The 25,599-nt window shown below is 43.5% G+C and overlaps 1 protein-coding gene across 3 annotated transcripts in view; it reads right to left on the bottom strand.

The window, feature by feature from the left end:
* LOC135207287 (probable dolichyl pyrophosphate Glc1Man9GlcNAc2 alpha-1,3-glucosyltransferase) overlaps nucleotides 1-25,599 on the bottom strand; it is a 222,911-nt gene that overhangs the window by 81,140 nt on the left and 116,172 nt on the right. For all 3 annotated transcript variants that reach the window (XM_064238956.1, XM_064238958.1, XM_064238957.1), the window contains one exon: nucleotides 11,212-11,317. In XM_064238956.1, the coding sequence (XP_064095026.1) occupies nucleotides 11,212-11,317 (106 nt within the window). The remainder of the gene's footprint in view (nucleotides 1-11,211; nucleotides 11,318-25,599) is intronic.

The following is a 25,599-nucleotide window of genomic DNA, read 5'->3' as shown; positions in this document are numbered from 1 at the left end:
AAAAGATTTTCTCCCCACACTGATGACTTTATGAGCCTATTACGCTCGTGTCGTATAGAGGCACCCGCCAGGACGTGCTTCCTACAAGCTCGCCTCGCCATCGCAAAATCGAACAGGTCCGATTGGAAAGTCTGTAACAGAGCTTTCGTCAGGACCCAGAACAACTGTTCTTCGGTATACGTAGATGCTACCAACTCTGCCGCAGTGACGGAGTTGATAGATCTTGCCTCGAATTCCGCCTTGACCAAGTGGTCCGGAATCCTAGGCAGCTTCTCCGAGAATAGGACGGAAGCGCAGTCTGGGTCGAGTTTACCTGCTGTAAACGTAGCCGGTGTGTCGTTCCAAAAATCTAATCCTGTGGGGAAGAGAAGAGAGGTAGCCTCCATCTCTTTTAGCACTGGTTGAGGCTTATCCTCCGCCACTGCTTGCAAGGTTAATTCCGCCGCCTTTGATGTACAGGGCAACGGAACTTCGTTTGGGGTCACAAACATGGTGATATTGCCTTTATGTGGCGTTAATCTAATGTTAACGCAACCCCACTCAGAGAGGGTGCGAACCCAAGTAGCTTGAGCCTGATCCCTCGGGAAGATCACTGTCTCCTTTGGGACTTTATCCACTCTGACTAACGCATGTTCTGCTAGTCTAACAAAGCCAGGGAATGGAAATTGGAGACCTGGCGGAAAGAGCTCAAACTCTTCTAGCGGGTGGGTTCCGCACCCTTCGATGGCCAGTTTCCCATCCGAGAATGGGGCTTGCAATGCTAACCGCCACGGGTTATTATTATCAAAAGGCGGTAGCTTAGACGCATCCGGCACTGTCATAGATAGCGCCGGGGTCCTGGAGTGGAGAAATCTGGTTAACATTTCCTCCAGGGGCCTGATCCTCTCGGTCAGAGACGTTATTGCCTGGCCGGAGGAATCTGAGCCCGAGGCAAGTCATATCGACTCAAGCCTCTGATCAATTACTCCGCTAACCTTCGCCATTAGAAGGTTAGCGAAGGCTTCTGGGTCAAATCCAGACTCCGTCGCCTTAGGATCGGTGACCTTTGATCTCAACCCCTTAGTAGGGGGAGGATCCTTGGCAGCAGGCGACTGAGTGGTAGAAGTCGACGGCTGTGGGGCCGAAGACGACTCAGTTGCTGCTGACGGAGTTGGTTTGGATCCATTTTGAAGGGTTTTTGGTCTTACCGACTTGTCCTTGGGAACGACCGAAAGCGATCGTTCCCAAGTAGGGGAGGGCCTAGAGAAGCCCAGGAAAGAAGAGGAAGAAGAAGGAGTAGGACTCAGGAGACTTGCCTCACTTACCTCCCCACCTACCTGTTCCTCCGTGGCCATGGGCTCAAGGTGGATATTGATAGCCGCCACCTCTTCCGTCATCAAATCCTCCTGGTCGTCTGGGATCGGCATTGTCGCCACTCGGATGGCTTCTATGAGGGGGGCGGCAACGTGTGCCGGAACAGCCGTCGTAGCGGTGGCCCCCTTGAACAGAAGGGAGCATAGTCCTGCGTCCAGAATGTACGGCTGTCCTTTCGGCGCATTCTTGCCGAACCCAGAGATCCATCCTCTCAGTGACACTCTTGCCTCATGTCGGGCGTCGAAGGCAGCCTGTCAGAGAGGAAACAGAATTAATAGTCCACTTGGGGAATAGTATCTATAACAAACTTGCTAAGTTATTATAACAAAGTCTTCATGTCAATGATGCAGCAAAGATACTTACCTGCTCATCAGTTAAGAGAGAAACCATCTCATAGCAGACGGTGCATGCATCCGGGTGCCAGACCGTGTAGTTCTCGAGCTGGACGGTGCAGTTCGCGTGAGAACGGCATACTTCATGGCCGTAGGGCTTACCGAGGGAGGCAGAGCACCCTTCCGCCTGGCAACGAACAATCTGTAATTTGAAATTCATTTATGAGTACTGGCCCCCGGCGCCGGAGTTAACTCCGAAGAGAGCATGCACCTTAACCTAGATATTGGTTCAAGACTTACTCACTAATAATTTCAACTCACTGAATGAATAAAGAAATTCTTTGGGTGTATTTGCCTGCTCTCGATTCTGTCCATAAAAGGTAGATGTAAGTCCATTATGTGGGATCTGAGGTCCGCCACACCGGAGAGAAGGCAGAACCTACTCTCTATTACGGTCGACTGAATCAGAAGGCTACGCATTATCTTAGTCGAATACCTGACCTGTCTACCATCCCCACCGGAGCAGGGAACAACATAAGGATGGAAACAGAGCTCCGGCAACACAGTGTAATACTCCGGCAGCGGATGTGAGGGTGAGTCACACTCCGTCAGTACCTCAAAGGTCCGGAGATGTCTATAGGGTAGTCCCGCAAAGCTCCGCCTACTCAAGGTCTCATCTCCCATTGTCCCAAGTAATGCCGGAGGAATGGGCTGAAGCGGCGGATCAGGGGAAGGTAATTCCCCTATCTGATCCTGCACGCTCTAGTGAGGGGAGCATAACTCCCAGCCCGAATTCGTACCGGAGGGGGAACATTGGAGGGCGAGACCACCAAGCGGCGGAGCTGTATAAATGTACAATCCGGAGCCGCATCCGCTGGCTAGTGCAGTACTAGACCGCTGTAAGGCCGGCGGAGCTATTTACTCAGAGACATAAGGGATTACATATAATACCAATAACCCCCTTTTCTCCCAAACCTCTCCCCTCCACTTAAGTGAAACTCGAGCAGTCTTTCACCAATAAGACTACTAGTACTGTGAGTTATAAGCGTCTGGCAAGGCCGAGCTAAGAAGTGGGAGCGGGGGTGGTATGTGGAGTGGTCGGTCGTGATCGCCTGGCCACCCACCCGATCAGAGATGGACACCTATTGAGGGCTGTGTAGCCTACTACTTCATGGGTAGTAGGCCGACTGGGCCTATGGCCCGTCGTGGTTGGTACAGCGGTTGATCAGTAATCACTCTTGACCGGGAGGATATGGCCTACTACTAGGTTGTACTAAAGGAGGCTAGGCCAGGGCAATAAACATACCAGACCATTTATATACAGTAACACAATAAATATAAATAATAATAATATATAACATTCATAATTGAGGTATAATGGAAGAGTTGCAAGGAAATTAAGGTGAAAGGAGAATACCCAGTAGGAATCCAGCTTAACCTTCCAAGATCACTACAGAAGTGGACAGGTAGGCCAGTTAACTTCCCAAGATAGCCTGGAGTGGACAGTGGCCCTTGACCAAACCTACTAAATTCAAATTTTTCTATCTAGACCAGTAGGGAGGATAGGTCCAACAATATGATAAGAGAGAAGCTCTCTATCTTTGATATCCTCCCTGTTAGCACCGTAGCGCAGACAGGGGGGGGGAGGCGCAAAGGGTACAAGGGTAGGGACACCTAGGCTATCTTCCAAGACCTAGCCTAGGCTTGGTCAGTAGAGCCAGGGAGGGGGGGGGAGCAACTCATCCAACCTCTTAGTGAAACGAAAATCATCAACGTGCATAAATCAAGACCTATCTGGTTCGTGTTAACACTAACTCATGCATGTCTCACAACGAGAGAGAGAGAGAGAGAGAGATAGGGTTCTCTCCTCTCCCGTGACAAATGTGATAGGCTACTAGTAGCCTAATAATTACACATATACAACATGATAAAATTACGTAGGGATAGGCACGAACACGCTCCTAAGCAACTGGGGAGGGGGGGTGAGGCTAAATATAAATTAATTAACCTTTCTTTAGGCCCCAGAGGAAGTCACAACCGCGTTAGGCCTACTCCGAACCAATCCTACACGGTCGGTTAATAATTAAGAACGTAATATGAAAACATGTCTCTGATGATCGTATATCTAAAATTCTTACATAATATCAAAACTAGAGGAAATTAATGTGTAACAGAATCACATGCGTTCTGATGATGCTCCCAAAATGGCGGATAAGCCGACGGCGCCCACAATACGTTTTCTGAGGGGCCGAAGGCAAATATGGAAAACACCTCAACCGTATGAGTTACAAAAACACAAATTGGAGTACTCAACTTAGATGTAGGAGGAAGTTCCACAACCGACATCATAAAAAGAAAGGAATAATTCCGGGATCTAAACAAATCCGTGGTTCACTCACAATGCTAATACAGGAATGAAGAATGCGCGTGGGTATTAGTAGTAGTAGCGAGAGGAAGGTGAGGGGGGGTGACCTTTGTGACGGCTCTTGTCGTGGAGGGATTTTGGAAAGGAATCCTCTAATTGGCAGAGGACCTGTGAGTAGTGGCTTCCACTCGCCCTTATACTTTATATCGACGCCCCTTGGGGTGCTCGCGCTGAGGGTAGTAACTTCAGCATACCATGCTAGCTTTTTCTCTGGTATATTTAGGATCTATTTATACTTGGAAAAGTGAGCTACAGGAACTTTTCACTGGCAGACACAGGTTGATCCCAGAAAGAGATACACTCTCATGGTCCCCCCAGGGCTTCACATGACAGACCAATAATTTCTTCTCAAAGAATTCTCTTATAGTTGGTCTTGGCCAGAACAGAGCATGCTGGCACAGTGAGAGAATATAAAGGACTCAAGACAGGAGTGCTCTATCGCCTGTCCACACATTGACTGCCTCAGCTTTTTCCTTTATCTTACTCGGACAGATATTGCTGTCTTCCTCATTACAAGCCAGGTCTGTTCAAGGTAAATGTTTGCTCCAGTCCCATGCCTTTTCATTGGGGAAGTGGGTGAGTTATGACCTCACAGCAATAATACATTTTTCCTACAACAAAATCTTTTCTTTGATGGCATAGCCACTGTTCATCCTCAAAGGAGCTTGCAAAATAAATTGGTAGGTGACAAAATGGCTTAGCTCATAATAAATAAATCCCAACAATTCATCCAGATACCTGGTTTGGCAATAAAGAACAGGAAACACAAGAACCTATATACAGTAGAACCCCTGTCCTTAATCCTATGAAAACCCAGCACAATAGGATTTATTTATACTTTGAGCAAGTACATGCTTGTACAGGAATATTTCCTTAGTTTTTGTGGCTTTCTGTACTGTATTTTCATTAAATCATGAGTCCCAAGATAGTCAATATAGACAAAATAAACAGGAAAATGGTAAAAATCACAATTAAACTTAAGGAGATTACTGAAAAGTAAGGAGGAGGTTATTGAAAAGTTTGAAAGAATCATTTGTGTCTGATTTAGCACTTTATTTTTAATATTTTATTAATTCATTGTATTAATTAGGCTTCTTTTTCAATGTTCTATTATTAGCAACAAGTTTTGTGACTACCCGGTACAGTACATACTATACCTAGCCTAACCTATGCCGCTTGGTCAACTATTGGTAATAAGGTCACATTGGACATAGGCCAGTTTTTTAATACAGTATACATTTAAAAATAAAAAAAAGGATGTCTAATATGATTGTATTGTATTACTGTTTGTGGTTCTAAGGTGGCTTAACTAATAATGTTGGGTCTGACTGCAAGGTTATTGAGCCGTCCCTGGCTATATCTCACATTGACCACCACTCTCATGGAATTTTTGATCCAGAGTAGTCAAAGGTTATCAACCATTCTTTATTCTGGATACCCATAGGATTTTCCAATTAAGAACAAGAAACAACACATGAACCTATAGTACATGTAATATTCTTTGTGGTTCTAAGGTGGCTTAACCTAATTATGTTGGGTCTCATTGCAGGATCAGTGCGCCTGCCCCAGCAATATCTCAGCATGTCCACTACTCTCATGGTAATAGTGTTTTAAAAGTTTTTAATCCAAGGTAAAGTATCAGGTTATCAACGGTTTTCTTTATTCTGGATACCAATTACAGTTTAGCAATCAAGAACAGGAAACGCACAATCCTTTATATGTATTTTCCCTCGTAGTTTTACAGTGATGCACATAATTATGTGTGGTTTGACTGCAAGTTTATTGTGCCTTTCCCATTTCGGGAATACTGCCTTTAATAACCACCCCATAAAATCTGAGACTTCTTCAGAAGAAACATTTCAGAAGTTAAGGATGCATTTACCTTTTGGATGTCAAGTGACTTAGGAAAGGCGTGAGAGTGTCTTTTTAATGATGGACATTATGTATAAAAATTCTCTGTCCATGTAAAGAGAGTGGTTTGTTTGTGCTAGGGTATCAGAAAAATAGGACTATCTGGGATGTTTACCATGACATCTAGGTAAACCTTGAGTGTCTGAATCGGGCATGATGTTTCGTCAGAAATACTGAGTTCCCTTATCAGATAAGAGGATTTTCCCTTAAAAAAGTCCTCATTCTTGGCAGGAATGATAGGCCAAGAGATAACAGTAAATGAAAACTTTGTGTATGAGTGATGAAACGCTGTCCCCATCTAAGAGAGCCTGGTAAGCTAATCCAAGCTCCTAATGCCAAAGTGGTCAAGAGACTGCCTTTTGGACCATATGAGTTGTAGGTGAATTCACAATTTCTATACTGGAATCAACTCCAAACCCATAAAGCTAGGGTTTAGTCAGTGCTGCCTTGTATGTCATGACTATTCTAATAGCAAGGCACTTGACATGAAACGATATATAATGAAATGTTAGGCTTTTTCAACAGATTTCAACTGGGCTCTGTGTGAAGCTAATCAAATCTCATTCTCCATATGGACTGGTATGTCTGATGAAGTCCATAATTTCTGCACTAGGTGTCTGGCAATGTTAAGATAATAATCTTGACAGAAGACTAGATTTCAAAACCACACATGAAGGTTATGGTTCAGAAAGGAGGATGCATAGACAATTTCCCCTCCTGTCTGGGACAGAAAAGTGGGGCAGTAATGGAATATATTTTCTCACCTGTTGTTGAAGAAAAAGAAACCAATGATTATTTGGCTAATTTGGGCCCACTAGGAAAGTGATTCCATTGAAAGCTAGTAGATTGTTTAAGCCTTTGAAATCTGGACAATGAAGGAAAAATGTATATTTTCTTCCATTCATTCCAATCTAGGAATGCATCTCTTATTATTGCCTGAATGCCCAGTTCTGAGATGCACACACTGGAAGTTGATGGTTTTTGCATGAAGCAGACATGTCCACTTCCAGAATTGGGACCATATTGGTAAGTATACTGAATTGAGAGGGGCTGAGAGTGACCCCAACCTCTTGATATATTTCTTGCTGTCTAGGACTGACAAAATGTGGGTCCCTTTTGAAGGTTTCAATTTTTTTTTTTTTATTTAATTTTTTTGTAGATGGAAAGAGCCAACAGTTCCCAGGTAGTTGATATGACACTTTCTCAGAAAAGGTAACCATCTTACTGGTACCTGACAATCCTCCAAATGGCCTCCCAACCCATCAATGAGGCATCCATATGTACTATCACTTGTACTTGTATGAACAGTGGAATCAGGTCTACCTGTTTGCCAGAGACTCTTTCCAGATCCACAGACAGAATATTGTCCCTCTCAGATCAAGGTGATTGTAAAGCCTTTCCTGGCATGTGAGAACCTGACTCTGTTTACATCCTACTGTTGCGATCTCAGGATCAGATCTACCACAGACGCAAATTGAACAGGTCCAGACTTAGTTCCAGTTGTTCCCTGAAAAAGCTTGGCTGCGCAAGGAATTTTCTTAGGTCCTTCCTCATTCTGGTTTGAGTGCTGTTGGGAAGATACAGTCAGCGACAAAGAATATCCCATAAAAATCCCAGCTTCAGAAAGTTTCATCTGGATGTAAGGCAGGTCTTTTTCCTATTTATTAGACACTTTGTTGACTGAAGTCGATTACTACTCTCAGGTTTAGTCAGCACTCTTCTCAGGTGGCTTCCCAGATTAGCCAATCATCTAGGTAGGCCATCAGTTAGACTCAATCTATTTTGAGCTCCCATAAAATAAATAAGTACAATATAAAAAAAATTAAGCAAAAAATGTGTGTTCAAAACTGGCAGTCAAGGATCACCCTTCGTTCAGAGGAATCCTTCTTGGGGACATTGAATAGTGGTAGCAAATACAAAAGTCTTTCTCTATGGCCCCCTCTCAAGTGAGATTTACTTTTTTGGAAAATACTCCATTGGAGAAAGGGGAAGGTGAGACCATCTTTACCCTACCCCATTTTAAATTATACTGTGTCCCCAAGGGGAGGACTTCCATTGCATGTGATACTGAAGACTACAACCCCAACTGTGCAAGTCCTATTGGGCTCCACCTCTTCCCTTGCCTTCAATACATAGTCAAGGAGTTTATTTTCCTTTTCCATAGTAGAAGCGCCTCTGTCCACTTCATGAGGGGTGTTGTTGCTAATGTTGTTCTTTCTTCTGTTGTTGGAGGGATCATTTAGTGACTGGAGGTTTGTATATCTCTGATTCGTACCAAGTTTCCTTAAGTTAAGGAAGAGTTAACTCATGAATATCATTTCTCAAATTCTCCTTTTTCAAGACTGGATGGATTCCGCAATTCTGCTGTCAGGCTCGTTCAATGAGTTTTGCAGCAACAGATTCTTCAAACAGGTCTGAACAGAAGAAGTTAGAATGTAAAAGGGAGCCCACCAATGCTTCCTTCAAGCCTTAATGTGACTCCAGAAAGTCATAGAGTATTCCCAATAGAGTCACTGGATACTGCTGTGGACATTGTTCTGGAAGACTCTGGAAGCTCTTTAATAGCTACTTCCAGCATAGTACAGTAACACCCCAATTCATGGTTCCAGATATGCAGATTTTTCTGTGGAACGTACCCATTATTCGTTGAAAATTTGCCTGCTATTCACTGTATTTTCATAGAGAAATATTCACTAATTACTTTGTATTTTCATAAAATTTTTGTGACTAAATGCATTTTTTGTGATAAAACTATTAAAATATTCAGGTATAAGCATTTCTAGAGGGTTTTTTTGGCGTTTGAACTATCAAAATTGGCAGTTATAAGCTTTTTAAAAGGGGTTTTAAGTTTGCAGTATGCATCCGCCTTGAATACCAGGGGTTGACTATAGTATAAGTAATAATAATTGAGAAGGTCGAGCTTAAAATATAATTCAGCCAAGGCTGAATTATCAATGAGATTTTTTTTGTAGGGATCCCAAATTGTTGGGTAGTCATGTTCAATGGCTCTTTTCTCTCAAATGGAAGGGCAAGTGTTGCCCTCTCCTCTGTAGAACTATCAGATACTGGGATAGAATTTGCCCTATCCTTTGTAGAACTATCAGACACTGGGATAGAAGAGACAAATGACTATATTTCTGCCATTAACTCTTGTTTCCCAGTCCCAACAACATTCTGAAATTCTGTCTTCACATGACTGATTGTTTCAAATGTGAAAGGACAGAAGGCTAGTGCTTCCTGGAGAGGGTACTGATTCTCTAAAATTGTTTGTGTGCTATATTTTCAAATAAACTGGAGAAAGGTTTTTTCTATGGCTTTCACTGTTATATTAATAGGAAGGATAACCGTCTCCTTTGACGGTTTCTGAATTCCTATTGAAAGATGGACAAAGTGCCACTCAGCATTGGGAAAGGCCACTCTGTCCAGAAATTCTATGTGCTCATCCTAAACCATAGTTTTCCTGTCAATAAAACTACCTAGTAAAAAGATATACATCGAGGCATCTTGCTAAGGGTTATCAGTATTATTCTTAAGGGCAAACATTAGTGCCTGTACTACATTCTGATTAGAGGTTTTATAGTCCGACCTGGTCATATTATTGTTATCAGTTGGAGATCTGGGAATGAGTAGCCTGTCTCTTATTACTCATGCTGATTTCAATGGGGATCTAGGAAGCCGATTCAACTTCTTTTTGGGATTAGGTTTTTTATTACCTTATTCACATGACCCAAGTTTTTTGGTGAGAAAACCAAGCTTTGCCTGGGCAGACTGTGCAGCCTCTCCATCCTCTAGTTTAAAGGATGAGAAACTTTTTACACATCACACCCAATTCCATATCCAGGACAAACCTAAGTTTTGGGAATCATGGATAGCATCTCTAATATCTGACGCTCAGTAACAAGGTCACCCTTAAGACTGTTCATTATTTCCTTCTGGAATTTTGAAAGTACAGCAAGTTGAATTTCCCTATCAGTGAAGCCTGCATGAACTTATTGAGCCAAGACAGTTGTATCATCACTGCCCAAGGTATATGTAATAGTCAAGGATAAATCACTACCTGCTAGAAGGTACAAACACTTCGGATGGGGTCGGTTGGACCACATCAGGGCCTCCTTTAATATATGATAGCTGCATTGGAGGCAAGATTCTCATCTGAGGTATCTCTCTCAAGCAAAGCAAAAGACTGTTCATCTACTTCATGATGCTGTTAACTGGATTTTCGGCACTGTTAAGTGGTTTATCGGTATTGGTAATATCCAGTTAGCAGTGCTGTCAGTAAGATTTGAACTGTTTGGCAAAGCTCACCATAATGAACAGTAATTTTCATATTCCCATTGGAAAAAGAAGAGCATCAAGACAATCTTTAAAACGTGACGTCACTACCGGCGGAGTAATAACTGTTGGAAGTTGATCTCCATGAATATATTTACTTTACACTTGAAAAGACCCCCAATATTAAGGATAACTGGGGAACTTTCTATATCACAAAATCCATTTAGTTTGATTACAAAATACTACAAAGAAAATACATACTAGCCTTTAGTAAATAGTAAACACCAAGGCTCGTAAGTCAAGCACAATTAGAAACTATGATCATGGCTATGTTTTGTAAACACGAAGTTATACTAACCAAATTTACCCTTCCAGTAACTTAAAATTTTCTGAGTGCTAAAAAAAAGTCATCATCTAATGAGTTTCAATAGAAAAATTGTCCCATATTATTGCATTAATGCTAATAATTGCTTTGTCAGAGCAAAAAAAAAATTACAGCACAGCAATTATAGCATAACCTAGCAATCTAATCCTAATTTCTCATGTTGCAGGGGACCTACTTGCTTCCAATTTTAACCAATAAAAGCCTACTAGCTAAATTATAAGAAACTAAAACTTTTCACTGGGTCTCATACCTGTGTACTTGGCTAAAGCCAGGTAACGAGAAAGACAGCTGGCATACATGCTGACACACCTGTGTATGACAAAGGAAAAAGCTGAGGTAGTTGATGTGTGGACAGGTGATAGAGCTCTCCTATTCTGGACGAGACCAACTATAAGAGAATTCTTTGAGATTGATTGGTCTGTCTCATGTAAGGCCTTGGGGGACCATGAAAGTGTAACTCCTTTTAGAACAAACAGCAGCTACGGTATCAAAATATGCCGTAACGCCAAAGACTGAATTACAAACTGTCTTACCAAACATCTCCAAACTTTTGTCAGCAAAGTTATAAAGTGCCCAAAAATTTGGGGCCCAATATGCATGGCTTAATCCTCTTTTGAAGGGGAAGAGACGGGACAGCACCTGGAGAAAATAAAGCACAGTTTAAAGCTTATTGCATATACTTATAGAATGAATGAATTTATAAAATTTGTGGCCATTTGCCACACACCGGAGCCAAAGGCCATTCAGCGCATATACATCGACTGGATATATTTACTAATAAAAGGTACACTTATATAATTAATCCAAATTATTAAAATCAAATTCATATTAAAATACTCAATTAAATATCATAAAACAAATGGATTTCCTTGAGATATTTAAAAATCTCCTCTGCGGGAGCACCCTCTCCTAAAATATCTGACAAAGGTTTGTTGGACGAGTTGATTAGAGGGCATCAACTTGTGGAGCGCAGCTAGGGAACTCTGGGAATCACAATAAATAATATACGAGTCCCCAGTGCTACCTGTACTAAAAATAAATTTCAAAATGCTAAAAATAGCATAAATCTCAGCATTAAAATTTGAGAACTTAATAGAGAGGCTTTTTTTAATTGTTCTCTCACCGACGATGACATAACATCCAACTCCATTTGCTGATTTTGATCCATCTGTATATACAGCAATCAAGTTACTGTGCTCAGAAACATGGGCCAAGAAGCTACTTTTAAGCTGTACACTTGAGCTGATCTTTTTGTTGTCTCTAACTTGGCAAATATCTAAAGGCGGCCTACACCAAGGAGGGAATTTAGAAAATGTAGTTTCCATAACCAGCGGAGGAATAAGGCCTACCTCTCTCGCACTGATGTTTAATCTAACTTCAAGGGGCTTAGGCAATGTAAGTCTAATTGGTGCTATGTCAACAGGATGTTTTATATACTTAAAATTTGGATTAGATTGAGAGGTTAGTGCTCATGACAAATATCGGAGACCCTATTCCTCCCTCCAAATGAAAAGAGGAGGAAAACCAGAGTCTACATAAAGGCTCTCAACAGGAGACGTTTTAAAAGCACTTTTACAAATACGCAATGCCATCCAGCTTGCCTAACAAGGTCTTACATGCCAAGACATAAACCTGAGATCCATAATCAATCTTACTCAAGCATAGGGCCTGATAAATTCTTAATAAAGTAGTGCAGTCAGCTCCAAAATTCAGGTTACTAACAACTTTAAGAATATTGCACCGTTGTTTAACATTTACTGCAGTCTCATTTATATGTTCAGCAAAAGTCAATTTTTTGTCAAAAATAATTCCTAAATATTTGACTTTATCTTCATACAACAAGATAGAACCTTCTAAAAATAAGGTTGGAATCTCTTCCCTTCTTTGTGTTCTACAAAAACGTATAGCTTTAGTTTTTTCAGTAGGCCCAGGTAGTAGCAGCTTTAATTGCAATCTGAATTTTAGTACAAGCTTCAACTGCAATAGCTCTACTACACATAACAATATCATCTGCAAATGCTTGACCAGTTACTCCAACAGGGAGATGTTCAAGTAAACCATTAATGGCAATATTGAAAAAGGTTGGACTAAGCACACTCCCTTGTGGAATGCCTTCTTCCAGAAGATACTCTGATGAGAAGGCAGAGCCAATTCTAACTTTAAGGTACCGGTCAGACAGGAAGTCTTTGGCAAAATTAAACATATTGCCACCAACATGCCATTCAACCAGTTGCATTAAAATACCAACCCTCCAGGTAGTAACAAATGCTTTTTCCAGATCAAAGAACACAGCAATGGTTTGATTTTGGACTGCAAAAGCATTCTGAATCTCACGTTTGAGACATAATAAGGGTTTCTAAAGTACCTCTATTCTTGCGGAAGACAAGCCTCTTCTACAACAAGCTCTTTGTTTCTAATAACCATATCAGACGAAAATTCACCATTCGTTCATAAATCTTGAAGACACAGTTGGTAAGAGCAATAGGCCTATAACTTTTGGGATGACTAGGGTCCTTTCCGGGTTTCAAAAAAGGAACTATAACAGAGTTTTTCCAAAACTTGTATGAAGTCCCTGAGGACCAGAATTCGTTTAAAACATCGACAAAGAATTTTTTTGACTCCAGAGGTAAATGAGAAATCATTGCATAAATAATATCATCTTCTCCAAGTGATGTTGGAGAGGACAAAGATAAGGCATATTCGAATTCGACAATACTAAATGGAAGGTTATATGCCTCAGAGTTAGAACAAACAGGCAGATTAACTATAGTCGTGTTTCTAATATTGCGAAATTCAGGGGAGTAGTGACTGGGGCTTGAAATGCTTGAAAAGTGCTGAACAAAGGCCTCTGCTACCTCTCTTGCATCCAATATAACTACCAAGTTGATTTTCAAAATCGGTAAAGGAGAAGGGGAAAAATTCCCTAGTAATTTACGGATTCTATCCAAAACTAGAGACAGTGGCGAGTTATACTTTAATTCTGATATGTACCTAACGAAGGACTCCCTCCTTGCTTCTTTAAAAACTTGCTTTTGTTTGGCGAGGTTTTTCTTGTAAATTATTCTATTAACCAAGACAGGAGGCCTTCGATATCGCTTGTAACTAGCTCTTGCAATTTTCCTAGTCAAGGCACATTTACTATTCCACCAAGGTACCAGTGGACAACGGGGCTTCCCTGATGTTTTAGGAATTGATGTCATTGCCCCTCTAATCATTACACTAGCAAGACATTCATAGGCAGCCGAGAGGCAAGGAAATTCATTGGCCTTACGATTGACTTTGGTAGATTTTTCATACAGCTGCCAGTCTGCCTCCTTTATCTTCCATTTGGGTAAAGATGGGGAGGGTGTATTTTGTACATAATTAAGATGGATGGGATAGTGGTCGCTCCCATAGAGATTTTCATCCACTGACCACTTATAGTCTAATCATAATGACGACGAACATATTGTAAGATCAACTGCTGAACTGGAGTTATGGGCTACATCAAACCTTGTAGGAGAACCGTCGTTCATTAAAACTACATCATTACAAACTAACAATCTTTCAATTATAAGCCCACGGTGATCACACCTACCCTCCCCCCACAAAGTATGTTTTGCATTGAAATCCCCCATCAGAATGAAAGGCTGAGGTAGTTGGTCTAAAAGTGATTGGAAATCTTCAACCTCTAATTGTCTTGGATTTCCAGCTCTGTCCACCAATCGAGTTTCTAGGCCAGGTTCTAGATAAAGAGAGCACAGAGTGACCCATTTGTTGATGAAAATCTGTGTCCCACAAGCTTGCAGTATCGAGTCTAATTGGATAACTTTTTGTGGTAATGACTTTGCCGCAATAATACATGTGCCACCATGAGCAGGTTCACCTACAGGTGGTGGAGATCTGTGAAAAATAAAGTTCTGTCCACAGTTAGGAGAAACATTACCAAGTTTGGTCTCTTGCAAACAAATGGCAGCTAAATTATGCTCCTTGAAAAGGACCCGGACCTGTTCTCTGTTTGAATGGAAACCTCGTATGTTCCACTGACATAGAGCCATTATTTACTATTATATTATTTTATTTTATTTTATTTTTTACTTTTCGGACTTGGAATGGGCTGATCTGGAAAGACTTGGTCTTTGTTTCGCAGAGGAACTTGGCAGATCTTCAAGAGACCTGCTATTTTCTCTCTTTGGAACCCTACTATGGTGTGGGGATATAGGTGAAGATGATGAAGGAGTACAGGGTCTCTTATTTCTAAGAGGCACCGTCTCTGCAGCCTGCACCTGAGCCTTAAGAGGTGCACTGAACAAGGTTTCATTCTGGGACATACCCAGATCAGGCAGCGAAGATACCTGTGAGGCTTCTACATCAGAAGACCAAGAGACCTCCCAGAAGCCAAGAGGAGGCCCATTGGGAAGGGACAAAGGAGCCTTCTTGGATGAAGGCGGAGATGCTGAATGTACTTCGAGCTCAGAAGAGGATAGCTGAAGCTTTGGCTTTAAAATTGGCATCCTAGATTGATCTTTTTTATTCGATTTTCCAATTTTCACTACATCACTACATTGAGGTCTTGGGAACAAGTCTTTTTGCCTGGCCAATACTTAGATGTTCAGCATGAGCTTTGTCTATGGCTGCCATTTCATTTTTAAATGACTCACATTCCTTATGCCTTGCATTATGATTTCCTTTACAATTTATACATAATATTGGATTAGAACATTCGCCTTCATGCTTTTGTAATGAGCAGGCAGCACATAACTGGTTTCTAGGACACACCTTTGACGAGTGACCATATCCAAAACATATGAAGCATTGGAGTGGTCTATGCTTAAAAGGTCTAACATGAAATCTCTCCTTGTCAACATATACATAATCAGGAACTTGATCATTATTAAAAGTGAAAATAATCATTCTTGATCTTGGAACCTTGAAAATCTTCCAAACTTTATCATCACACATTTCCAGCAATTCCTCGTCAGACAGCTCATATAGGTCTTGACTGAATACCACTCCCTTAGCATAACTAAAACTATAGTGTGGTTTGACCTCTTTTATCATTTTAGTATTTTTCAGCTTAGAGATCATATGGCCTTGTCTATAAGACTTTGCATGAACCAATAAACTGTTCTTTCCAAATCTAGTAATATCAGAGTTGGTCATTGTTCCTACCAATGTTCTCAAATGTTTCCTGAAGTGAAAAAGATTGGAAAAGTATGATTTTGTTGAAACAATCAAGCCACCTGGCAGGTAGAGGTGTCCTCACCTTATGTCATATACTTATAGAGCTCATAACCAATTATGTAAACTTTCTTAAGGGGTATAACCAACAGCACAGGGCTTCATCATGCTATAATGAGCTTGCAATTGAATGGATTTGCATTAAATTTTTAGGTTATAGCTATAAGGAAGGAAATACCAAAAATCAAGCTCCAAGTTCATTTCATTTATGTGCCAATTGCTTCTTCATTACACTTTTAAATTTATATAAAAATGTTCCCATTTAAGCAATTTTTTCACTTCATTATTAACTCCAGTAGATATACCAAATAATCTGAATGATTCACTAAATTTTGCAACCTGACATCTGAGAAATAGACTTCTTTTTACAATTAAAATATAAGTTTTCTGAAAGCATCTGAATTTTTTTTTTTAAACTACTGTATTCCAAAACTATTGTAGTTAGAAAGTTTACGTTTAATGTGCATCTCTCCACTTTGGCAATGATTCTGAAAATTTCATAATTATCAAATAAAAATTCATGAGCTTGCTCTTATTTTGCAAATTTAAAAAATTCATAAAGTCCCAGGCAGGGAGGATCAGAGACAAATATGACGTTTTTGAAAGTAAAATGTATTTTTCCCTAACCATACAAACCTGGAGTCCTTTACTTAGGATAGATTGCAGCTCAGCTGAAACTACTGGCTAATACATTCTTTTATATTCCGAAGTAGTAACTACCGGGCCGGTAGTTACCTGCCTGGTGGTGGGGAAGCACCGCCTCCCCACCAGCTCACTGAGTCGTCACTTTGATTACAGCCAGGACTTTGATGATGACCCCTGAATCAAGGGGGGTGGGTGTTAGGCAGGACCATACAAGTAAAGGACTCCAGGTTTGTATGGTTAGGGAAAAATGATATTGTTATAATACAATAAAGTTTCATACATACTTACCTGGCAGATATATACATAGCTAAGACTCCGTCGTCCCCGACAGAAATTCAAATTTCGCGGCACACGCTGCAGGTAGGTCAGGTGATCTACCGTCCTGCCCTGGGTGGCAGGATTAGGAACCATTCCCGTTTTCTATTCATATTTTTTCTCTTCCACCTGTCTCCTGCGGGGAGGCTGGGTGGGCCATTAATCGTATATATCTGCCAGGTAAGTATGTATGAAACTTTATTGTATTATAACAATATAATTTTCATACAATCAACTTACCTGTCAGATATATACATAGCTGATTGACACCCTTTGGTGGAGGGTAAGAGACAGCTAACATGGAATAGACAGGTAAACAACATATGTTGTAGGTATAAATAACCTTGGTTCCTATCTGATAGGTGGTAGACTTTGTTGGCTGTTGCCCTTGGGCCCGGTAAGTCTGCATCACCTCAAGACTTTAGCGAGATATGTGATCTATGGCTAAGAGTTCTTGTGGGTCTGCCGATGGGGTATGAACCGTGTTACTCGGCAGAGCCTGAAAGGACTTTGTCAATGGGTACTGGACCACTTCTATGACAATACACCTTATGAAGGAGCGCAACACCGATCCCGATCACCTGATCCTAACACGAGGGTTCGCGCTCAAATTGAAAGAGTTATCCCCACACTCCTTTCAAAAACCCCAATAATTTCACTAAGTTAAAAAACTTTAACTCAAAGTTAAGGATCAGTGTCGGCTCCTTATCCCAGTAACGTATCCGCAGAAACGTATAAACCAAAAGAGAAGGATCTCTCGTAGGTTAACTTGACATCCTTTGTGTAATGAGAAGTCAACACAGAGTTGCCTCTACCGTACAACACAGCCAATATGTCTTATATGACATATTGTTATGTAAAGAACAAGAATTTGCAAAAGCGCGCACTTCCTGCGCTTTTAATTCTCAGCTGTTTAAAGGAATCAAGTCACTTATGAAGTGCTTAGGAGATCTCCATGTTTCAAAGAAGACCAGGGCTTTCTTGAAATGGATCTCTCCCGACTGAAGCCTGAAGCCTGGCAGGAACCTCGCGCCTGGCTGGTGCTTCGCTCTTGGTTGGCGCCTAGCGCTTGTCTGGTACCTTTCGCTTGACTGGCGCCTCGCGTCTGGTTGACGCCTCGCGCCTTAGCTGGAGATTCGCGCCTAGAGCCTGGCTTGCGCCTGGCTGGCGTCTCGCGCCCGGTTGGCGCTTTGTGCCTGCCTGGCACCTCGTGCCTGGCTGGCGCCTTGCGCCTGCCTGGAGCTTCGCGGCTGGCTGGTACCTCGCGCCTGCCTGGCGCCTCGCTCCTGCCTGGCGCCTCGCTCCTGCCTGGCGCCTCGCGCCTGGTTGGCTCCTCCCCACTTGCCGGAGCTTCGAGCTTGGTAGAGTCTCGAGGATGTCTGGCAATGTCCACATCGGACACTCTTATCTGTCCTATATGTTCGCATCTAGCGCATCTGTGTCAGGTTGTGAGGGCCCGGTCTTTCTCCTCATCAGACAATGACAGTGTTCTTGGGGCTGTCTGCAGATTTCTTCTTCCTTGCTGACTGCGTCAGAAGGTCTTGAGTCGCCTTCTCAGTTAATGAACGAGAAATGTCCTTCACTAACTGAGAAGGGAACAAAAAGTTTCCAGACAAAGGCGAGTAACAGAAGCGGCTGCCCTCTGAGCGTGGGAGACCGCTTGGTTAAAAAGGCACTATATACTGTCCTCTTTTTAAGAAGACCTGCTCCAAATAAAGAGGAGATCTCAACCGAGCCATCCTGAACCGCTTTGTCTATACAAGACAAAATACACAGAAGGACTTCTGGTTCGAGTCCTTCAGAATCATGGGCTTTCTTGGACATCACCCCAAGGGACCAATCTAAGAAGTTGAAAACTTCCAATACATGAAAGAGTCCCTTGAGGAGATGGTCCAGTTCTGAAATGCCCCAAGTTATACGGGCAGAGTTCAAACCTTGTCTACGTGAAGCGTCAACTAAGGTCGAAAAGTCCGCTTCTGACGTAGACGGAAGAGAAATACCCATATTCTCTCCCGTCTGATACCAAATGCCTCTTTACCCAGCTAGTCTCGCTGGAGGCATGCAGAAGACGTTCTAACTAACTCCTTCTTCGACTTCATCCAAGAGTCTAAGACTGAAGAGCCCTCTTCATCGAAATGGCGGGCTTCATTCTAAGAAAAGACGAAGATTTCTTCGTCTTTGCACTCGAGAAAAGAGAGCGCGGAGGAGGAGGAGAGGCAGGAGTCAAGTCGTCTCCATACTCCTCTAGAAGCAAGGCTGTCAAAACTTTATAGTTCGACAGTCCTTCTCTTCCTTTGATACTCCTCCTCCGAGTTTACTTCTAACTCGGGGTCTAGATGAGTCTCCGCTGCTAATTCAGTACGTCTTTCCTCTGGAGGAGACAAACTGCTAATAGGAGAGGGGCTAAGGAATGATATTCCTTCCTCTTCCCCGCTTTAATAGTCCTGGAAGGCGCCAACAGCCCAGGCTTCTCTCCATAAATGGATGACGCTTCCCGCTTGGATGACGCTTCTAGTCCGCCAAGCGTCCTGGCTGACGCCTCCCGCTTGTGTGGCTGCTGACGTCTGGATGACGCCTCGCGCCTAGAAGACGCTTCGCTCTCAAAAGGCGTCCTAACTGGCGCCAAAATTTTGGTTGGAGCCTCGCGTCTAAAAGCAGCTTTAAATGACGCTTCATGTCTAGACGACGTCTCACGTCTCTCTGACGTTACGTGTCTTCCGTAAGATTCTCCCGATCTCGCTCTCGAAACCGAAGCCTCTGCGATATGTTTGGAAGCTTCACGTCTGCATGACGCCTCTCGCTTCGCAGGGAAGAGAGGACGAGACTTCTTGATTGGAAGCGCAACGTCCTTCCTACGAGGCGCTAACACTCCCACCAAAGAGGCCAGTTGCTCTTGTACTGCCAAGATAATCTTCCTTGAAGCTTCTTCCACGTCATCTTCAATCGGGGGAGAAGTAGGAAAAGGAAGCAGTCTATAGGAAGCCTGTTCGTCTTCTACCTTACTGAGAGATCTATGAAGAAGACTTTCCGCAGGTTCTCACAACTCTTTCCAATAAATGTTAAACATGTTAACAGTTATTATCGTCGATCGAGAAGGATCTCTTTGTTAACGCGAATAGGAGCGAAAAAAGAGATTCTCAATGCTCTTTGCGATATGAGAGAGTCGTGGAATTGGCCTAAGTGATTAAATGGGTAACGAAATCAGGAACGAATCTTGCCGTTACCGAGCTTGGTGTCCGAGAGGCTACTGGACTCTTAGGTTAATAACTCGCTAAAACGAGAAAATCTTGGATGGTGCTCTTGGCTCACTGCGCCAGGCTGGCGCTTCTGGCGCAAATTTGCGCCAGGCTGGCGCTTCTGGCGCAAATTTTGCGCCAGGCTGGCGCTTCTGGAGCATTGCGCCAGGTTGGCATTTCTGGCGCATTGCGCCAGACTGGCGCTTCCTTCTAATTCTTTTTATGTTATGTGCCAGAACACCTGTGCCTTTATGGTACCCGACATCCTTTCACATGTTAATTCCGTTCTTAGTAGGAAAAAGCTTTATATACGTAGTATAGTCCATTCAGGGAAACAAGTTCTGCCCCAAAGAGAATGTTTCCCATCCGACTCATCCATCTTCTTCTGAGCAGGTACTCTAATAAGCTATGCTTTCGTAAGCCTGAGAGCATTACATAATATAATGTTCTGCTGCGATAGAATCCTTTAATAATGTTACCTACGGTAAACAGCATTGAAAGGTTGTACTATCTCTCTTATTGAAAGCTTCTTAGCAAAAGGCATACAATATTTTATTGTAACTATCCCCTCAATCCGAGGTTAAGACCGCGATTGTAGGGGAGAGATACGGATAGTTATTCCATCCCGCAGGAGAGAGAGATACACCCGACCGCTCATGACTGACACCTACATGGTACTGACAGTAACTGGCGTAGGCGTACTGCGTTGGTCTCAGGCTCTCAGCGAAAGCAGTCCCTGCTTACTCTTCCAGAGTTGCCAGCTACTCCATTTAATAAAGGAATTTTATAAAATTATTATCGAACTTCAGGAAGTTCTTATTAAAGCATATTTAAGCGAAACAAGACTTCGATAAATCTAGAAGCTAAGTAGGTGTTGTCTTAACAATCCTTTAAGCGTAGTCCTTCCTAGGAAAGTCGTAGAAGGATACTGGTAATTGAGTTGCACAGAAAAGAAGTAACTACGGTATGTGTTTATGATTTGACCGTATCGTATTCTCATACAGCAGAAACTCTACTACCTTCTACTATCTTTGTTCTTTTCGTTAATAGAACGATAGAAAGAGTATATATATATCCTTAAGGAACGAAGTTAATCCAGGAACTCTTTAAATCTTCGTGATTTCCTCATAAATCGTGGAAGAGACAGAATTCCTGTTCATCACTAGGGTTTACGGAAGGAAGTAGATATTTCCTATCCGCCATCATACCCAAACGTCGATGAGATTCTTATTAAGAAAAACTCCCAAAGCTCTTGCCTCCTCAAAACGAGGGAAGAGCATGGATGAAGGAGAGAGTCCGCATTGAGATGAACTGCCTAACACAGGAGTCTTCTGAATAATGAAAAGGGGCTTCTCTTAGTATCAGAATCCTTCTGACAAAAGCAACGGCCGCCTGTGCGACATCTTGCACATTTGCCAGGGGAAAGTTGCTCAAGTTAAAAAAAAAAAAACTCAAAGAGGAGTCTCGCGACTGACCTCTCTCTCAAATGAAGATTTTGGAATCTTCTGACGCCTGGCGTCTGGATCCTTGCGCCTAGCGTCTGGATAGTTCCGCGCGCCTGGAATGTTCTGCACGCTAGAAAGGAGACTCGCTCCTGGAACGTTCCGCTTGCGTGGAAGGTCCCGTGCGCCCTAATAGATCCGAGCGCCTCTAGTCTTGTTATACGAGCCTCTTGCCAGTAAACGTTCAATGGAAGCATCCTTCTGATTGCCACTCTACTATAAGGCTCCTCAGTTAAGCCGTCTTTTTTCTCTTTGAAGGCGCCTTGCGCCAAGAAAAAAGTTCTGGAACGCGGCTCGCACTCAGTTGCTGGAACGCGGCTCGCGTTTATCTGTATGAACGAGGCTCGCGCTAGTCTGTTGGAACGCGGCTCGCGCTAGTCTGTTGGAACACGGCTCGCTGCTGGCTGTTGGAACGTGGCTCGCGCTAGCTTGCTGGCTGGCTCTCAGCCTCTCGCTCAGTGAGTCAGTGTTCTCTTATTCAGAGAACGAGCCAGATCGACCGAACTCCAAACATGTACATTCTTCGTCTTTTCGGATGCAAGATGAAGAAACGGAAGAAGAGACGCACTTTTTAAAAGATGCCTTTCCAATGGCTATCCCTGGCAGTCTGGGACGTTTTACAGATCCTGCCGAGGGAACGCTCGATCGGTGGGGATTCTCCATAACCTCCGTAAGGCTTTCGACTTTCCTTCTCCTCTGGGCTTGTGAGTTTGGAAGAGGTCTAGGCCTGAGAGCGAGACAGAGCCGATCGAACGCACCCTGTACTAATTAGGACGCCTTTCCAATGGCGAACTTGGCAGTCTGGGACGTTCTACAGATCCTGCCGAGGGGACGCCTGATCGGTGGGGATTCTCCACAACCTCCGTAAGGCTTTCGACTTTCCTTCTCCTCTGGGTATGTGAGCTTGGAAGAGGTCTAGGCCTGGGAGCGAAACAGAGCCGATCAGAACGCACCCTCCACTGCACTAACACTAAAATCACTTCTTACCTTTCAATAGCTCGTATTTTGAGCTACATTCCTTTGTCTTCAAATTGCAATATGAATTTGAAGATTCTGTGAAGTAAGAAGGAGATGAGGATACCACACTACTAGTATTGTTAATGCTCTAACTGCTCGTTAGTACGAGAGCTATATAAACTTCTAAAGGAAGCGTAACTATTCTTCCTTACTTCCTCAAGAAGGAAGTTAGCTCAATCAATTCTAACATTTACTACACGTTATTATGAATAAATATTAAAATTTTCCTTCTTGCAAACTATGTGAGTGTCTACCGAAAAGTTTGGTAGTTACACGTAAACAATTCTTCGAAATTTTCGAAGCCAAAGTTATTAAAACAAATTAATATGCGTATGCCGAACCAAAGATCCAGTACTTCCCTGCAAAAGATAGCCCAGAAGATCGATGGCGATGAAATCCAAAAATCAAGTCAGGAGGAACTGCAAACGTTGTTTACATTCCAAGCAACAGAAAAAATATGAATAGAAAACGGGAATGGTTCCTAATCCTGCCACCCAGGGCAGGACGGTAGATCACCTGACCTACCTGCAGCGTGTGCCGCGAAATTTGAATTTCTGTCGGGGACGACGGAGTCTTAGCTATGTATATATCTGACAGGTAAGTTGATTGTATGAAAATACATTTTACTTTCAAAAATTCATTTGTTCCTACACCGTATACAAACCTTCCGTCCTTTACTTAGGAGATTCATCCTAGGGTAGGGATGGAAGTCCTGTCTCGCTGGCTGAGAAAGGAACTCGGGATGACAGGACCTGGGCTTATAGCTCGGGGTCGTGGATCCTTCGCCCTGCGAGCCATGGTAAATGCGACCTGATGGCTGACGGCCTGGGTATCAAAGGCGTGAGCATAGAACTCTCTCTTGCAACCAAAACCAGGCTATATAATCATAACGGGTTTGTTGGGTTGCAGCACACTCCCCCTCAGAAAGGAGTGTGGAGACTGACTTCTGTGTATCTACAACAAAACACTAGTTGGACATGGAATGCTTACCAGTATCGAAATCGGTGCCGGAGAACGGGTTTTGATGCTGTGGCCCCAAGTAAGGGGAAAAGGTGAAGAGAAAATAGGCCAGTCATACTCTCACATTCACCCCTCGTCTGATACGGAACCTCGATCCTCGATTCGATACTTCTGACCTCTGAGGGCACGGAGGCAGCTAAACCACTTGTTGAGCGGCTATCACAGGACCAAGGTCAGTTGTGTCGAGGTAGCTGTGGGTACAGTCTCTAAGGTAGAACCTGGTGAAGGTGGAAGGGTGAGACCATGTGCCAGCTTCCATCACCTGGGTAACAGAGAGGTTCTTCTTGAAGGCAAGAGATGTGTACATTCTACGCACATCATGAGCCTTCACTCGACTGGTACCAGCAAGTGGAGAAGAGGGAGGGGAGAGGGTACGGAAAATCACCTCTCGAATCCAATGTGAAATGTATTCCTCGTAACCCTCTTCCTTGACAGGCCCGTACTTACAAAGAGATGTTGTACAATAGGAAGACTCACTTCTTGGTGGGTGGAATCTGAGTCTTATGAACAGACTGATGTTCGTCCTACCTTGGTTCCCTCCCTGGTCGTAAGAGCAGAGGGAGGGATCCTGGCCTCTGCCCAGCTGATCGGGGTGTGCACCGCAGGATCAGTGGTCAGACTTCTGGACCAAATTTATAAGAGGGAGGCAAACGTACCACTTATAAATAGCAAAAAGCAAGAACTAGTTCCTACTTCAAGAGCCAAAATGAAGTCATGGGTTTGTCTCTTGTTGGCTTTCACTCCCCCCCCTTATTGGGGAGTGGCGAATAACACTCCTATCCTCACTGAAAGGGATAGGATGGAGCTCAGTTGTGTAGCTTACCTGCATCGGCCTCCTGTTCAGCGTAGTGACGACCGCGGCCCTCTGCCCACAGGTAGAGGAGAAGAACAAAGTAGAACCCCTGCCTTCAGAACCTGCGCCAGGGAGAAGTTCTTGGGGATTGCAAGGGTTGGACCAATACCTCTGATTTCGTGGGCTCTCAGACAAAGGGTACGGGTGTCGTCACTACCATCCGTGTCATACACCCTCCTGATCACCTCATGCAGCCAGAAAGAAAGTGTTCTTGGAAACTTCTTTCTTGGTAACCCCGGTGCTAACGAAGAGGCATCGACACTCAGGCCTGAGGTGCCGAGTTCTCTTCAGATAGCGCCGTAGCGCCCTCACAGGACAAAACAGCATCTAATCCGCATCATTATCAGTGAAGTCCTTAAGGGAGGGGATCGTGAAAGACTCAAACCGGTCGTCAGGGATCGAAGGATTCTGAGTCTTCGCTACGAAGTTCGGGACGAAATCGAGCGTCACGGATCCCCATCCCCTGGAATGCTTGACGTCGAAGGAAAGACCATGAAGTTCCCCTACTCTCTTTGCCAATGCCAGGGCCAGCAGGAAGAGGTCTTGAGGGTCAGATCCCTGTCTGACGACTCTCGGAGTGGCTCGAAGGGTCTGCAAGTCAAACTCCTAAGGACGAGAGTCACATCCCACCCCGGGGGCCTGAGTTCCCTGGGTGGGCAAGACATCTCGAAGCTCTTCATTAGGAGGGAGATCTCAAAAGAGGAGGAGATATCCACACCTCGCAGTTAAGGACTAGGGCCAGGGTGGCTCTGCATCCTTTAACTGCAGAGACGGAGAGGAGCTTCTCTCGGCGAAGGAAGACAAGGAAATCCGCTACCTGCTGAAGAGTGGCTCTGAGGAGAGAGACCCTGTCCATGACACCAACCACAGAAGACGGACCACTTCCCCTGGTAAGACAGCTGCAGAGGACTGTCTGAGGTATCCAGCCATCTCTGTTGCTGCGCTGCGAGAAAAGCCTCTTGCTCGCAAGAGATGGTGGATAACCGCCAGCCGTAAAGACACAGGGACTCGACGGACCGGTGGTACTGTTCCATGTGTGGCTGGCACAGGAGGTTGTGCCAGGGGGGAATCTCTCTCGGTGCTTCGTCACACAGAGCCAGCAGGTCCGGGCAC

The sequence above is a fragment of the Macrobrachium nipponense genome, chromosome 32, assembly GCF_015104395.2.
Source record: "Macrobrachium nipponense isolate FS-2020 chromosome 32, ASM1510439v2, whole genome shotgun sequence".
NCBI lineage: Eukaryota > Metazoa > Arthropoda > Malacostraca > Decapoda > Palaemonidae > Macrobrachium > Macrobrachium nipponense.
This window is presented reverse-complemented; position numbering and strand designations above follow the sequence as displayed.